Consider the following 2,387-nt stretch of genomic DNA (forward strand, 5'->3'; position numbering starts at 1 on the left):
GAGTATTGAATTATGTAATTTATTAAATGCATTCATTATAAAGTAAGATAGAGATTGAATTATATAATTTATTAAATGCATTCATTATAAAGTAAGATAGAGAGTGACTTTCGCTCTCCAAATTTGGAGATTATCTTCAAACATTAGCTTTCTTAAGTAGAGAGCTCTTGTATTTAGAAAGTCTTTTGGAGATGCACTATCGGAAGCAATGCTTCAAAGACCTCACTGTGCCTCAAAGACCATAACAAGTGAATGTCAGTTGAACTACCTGTTCACATATTTCTTCACAGAACCAATTTCGTTTTGGAAAATCTTCCAGAACTTCAACACCTTTATTTCTGAGGCATCCAACATGATCTACAACAAATTTCTCTTACATAAGAATATGATATGAACTATGTTATTATTAGATACAGAAATCACTAGCTTACTTGTGCATAAGCTATATGCAAGAACCAATCATTAAGATAACTTACATTGTTGCTCACACTGAGCACAGCTGAGTAGACTAGAGTTGGAAAATTGTTTTTTATTCTCATCAAATCCTCTCCCGCAACAAATTCCACAACAGCATGTAGGACAGAACCAGTCACCATCTGGGACCTCCTACAGAGGAGAACAAATGCAATCATAAAACAATGCTTAGTTCAACTAAAATTCTTTTTCCAAAAAAGCAGAGCAGAATACACTGAGCATGAAGTAAGAGTAAAAAATGAATTACCTTCAAACCAAGGCAGTGAGTATGAAAGGAAGATGGACAGTTATCACACAAAACTAATTCACCTCCATAGTGGCAGACGGAACAAATGTAGTCATTTGTGCTGCAGCTCTGCCTGGCCTTCTTATTACATGATTCCAGTTTTGCACTTTTGTTACCATTGTCGCGTCTCAGTTGCAACTGGCACTCCACCAAAGACCTTCCATCCTCCAAAAATATGTTCGCTGAAGGCCTGTGATTGGTGCTGCCAGCATGAGCTTCGAAGCTACTAAGAGTAAAAATTTTCTGGCAACAACTACATTTGATCCCATCACGTGATACTCGTCCTTCTGCCATTGGACGACCATCTTTCTTGCTACGATATTGAACTTTTGCTCTTGGCAGAACCACATTATTGTCTATCAACCAAGACAAGACAGTTCTAGGAGTTCGATGAGAGGAAGAACTAGCCACTTCCCGAGCTCTTTTACTTGATCGCAGGACAGGGGTTGAAGAATCTTCATCCATATGACCTCTCACTTTAATTGGTCTACTAGATGTCCTCCCTCTCTTCAGCAATGGCAAACCATCATTATGATGCGGTTGACTGTCCTTTCTCTTTCTGCCCTTTTTCAGTATCCTGGTTCTTCGAACTTCAGCTTTACCTAGTTCTACAAGCCCCTTTGACATAGACACATTGGACAATTCAGCTGGCATGTTTTCAAATATGTTGTTTGACAGAAGGAAATTTCCATGGGATTCCTTGGCATTGGATAGAAGATGTGATCCATTTAAAGCTAAATGGTCCTCAGTATTTTCATTGATGGCATATACATTCCCCATTCCTCCTAGATTATGAGCATCATCTCTAGGATTGAGTCCATCAACCTCTACACACCGTTTGCAAGCCAACTTAAGAGAGTTAAACAATGTTCCATCCGGTGAACGGTACTGCATTTTCCTCTGGTCCCCCTCTCCGTGGTCATAAAATGTCCACCCCATAGCAGATAGGTGTTTCATGGCTTTTAAGGCCATATTCCATATTTTCCGATTCATTTTTGAGCGGTTGTTAAAATCCTTGTCCTCCAAACCAAGTAAACAGTAATCCTTCACTGCTTGAGGCCAATATTTAGGTTCAACCACATCAGAAGAACAAGGAAACTTGGACAACTTGCTGCAAGATTGTAAATTTCCAACAGGTGGAGATGAAAACAAATCACAAGCTGAACTTACAATACTTTTCTTATTGCACTGGGAGATAAAAGAACGCCTTTCAGATCCAAGCTCCAAACAAAGCAGACGAAAAGAATAATAGATTATCCCATCAGGAGAAGTATAACGCAATCTTGACTTCCCATCATTAACAAAGTCAATTTTCCAGCCAAGATGCAGAAGATGTTTCCTCGCATTCAACAAAACAGTACTTGAAGGATTCTTGTTCTGCTTATACATTTCGCAACATGTAACAATGGCATCAGGGCAAACCTCCGGTCCAGGAACCAAGTCAGGTACAACTGAAACCCACTCCCGTTTCTGTCTCTGTTTTGAAGATTTGACCTCCATATGGGACATAGCGGAGCTCATAATACAAGGTGGTTCATTGTGATTATTGGAACCAGTTCTAGAAGCTTCAACAGGATTAGGAGATAATATTGGCAGAGCAGGAGGCAAGCAAAATATTTCTTCTTCA

The 2,387-nt window shown here is 39.3% G+C and overlaps 1 protein-coding gene across 1 annotated transcript in view; it reads right to left on the reverse strand.

The window, feature by feature from the left end:
- Window positions 1-2,374, reverse strand: part of LOC111375236 (increased DNA methylation 1-like) — a 5,241-nt gene extending 2,867 nt beyond the window's left edge. The window contains exons 1-3 of the mRNA XM_022998038.1: window positions 722-2,374; window positions 477-606; window positions 269-357 (exon numbers count right to left, since the gene is read on the reverse strand). Coding sequence (XP_022853806.1) covers window positions 269-357; window positions 477-606; window positions 722-2,281 — 1,779 coding nt within the window. The 5' untranslated portion in view covers window positions 2,282-2,374. The remainder of the gene's footprint in view (window positions 1-268; window positions 358-476; window positions 607-721) is intronic.
- Window positions 2,375-2,387: the final 13 nt, after the last annotated feature.

Source organism: Olea europaea, unplaced genomic scaffold (genome assembly GCF_002742605.1).
Source record: "Olea europaea var. sylvestris unplaced genomic scaffold, O_europaea_v1 scaffold1351, whole genome shotgun sequence".
Classification (NCBI taxonomy): domain Eukaryota; kingdom Viridiplantae; phylum Streptophyta; class Magnoliopsida; order Lamiales; family Oleaceae; genus Olea; species Olea europaea.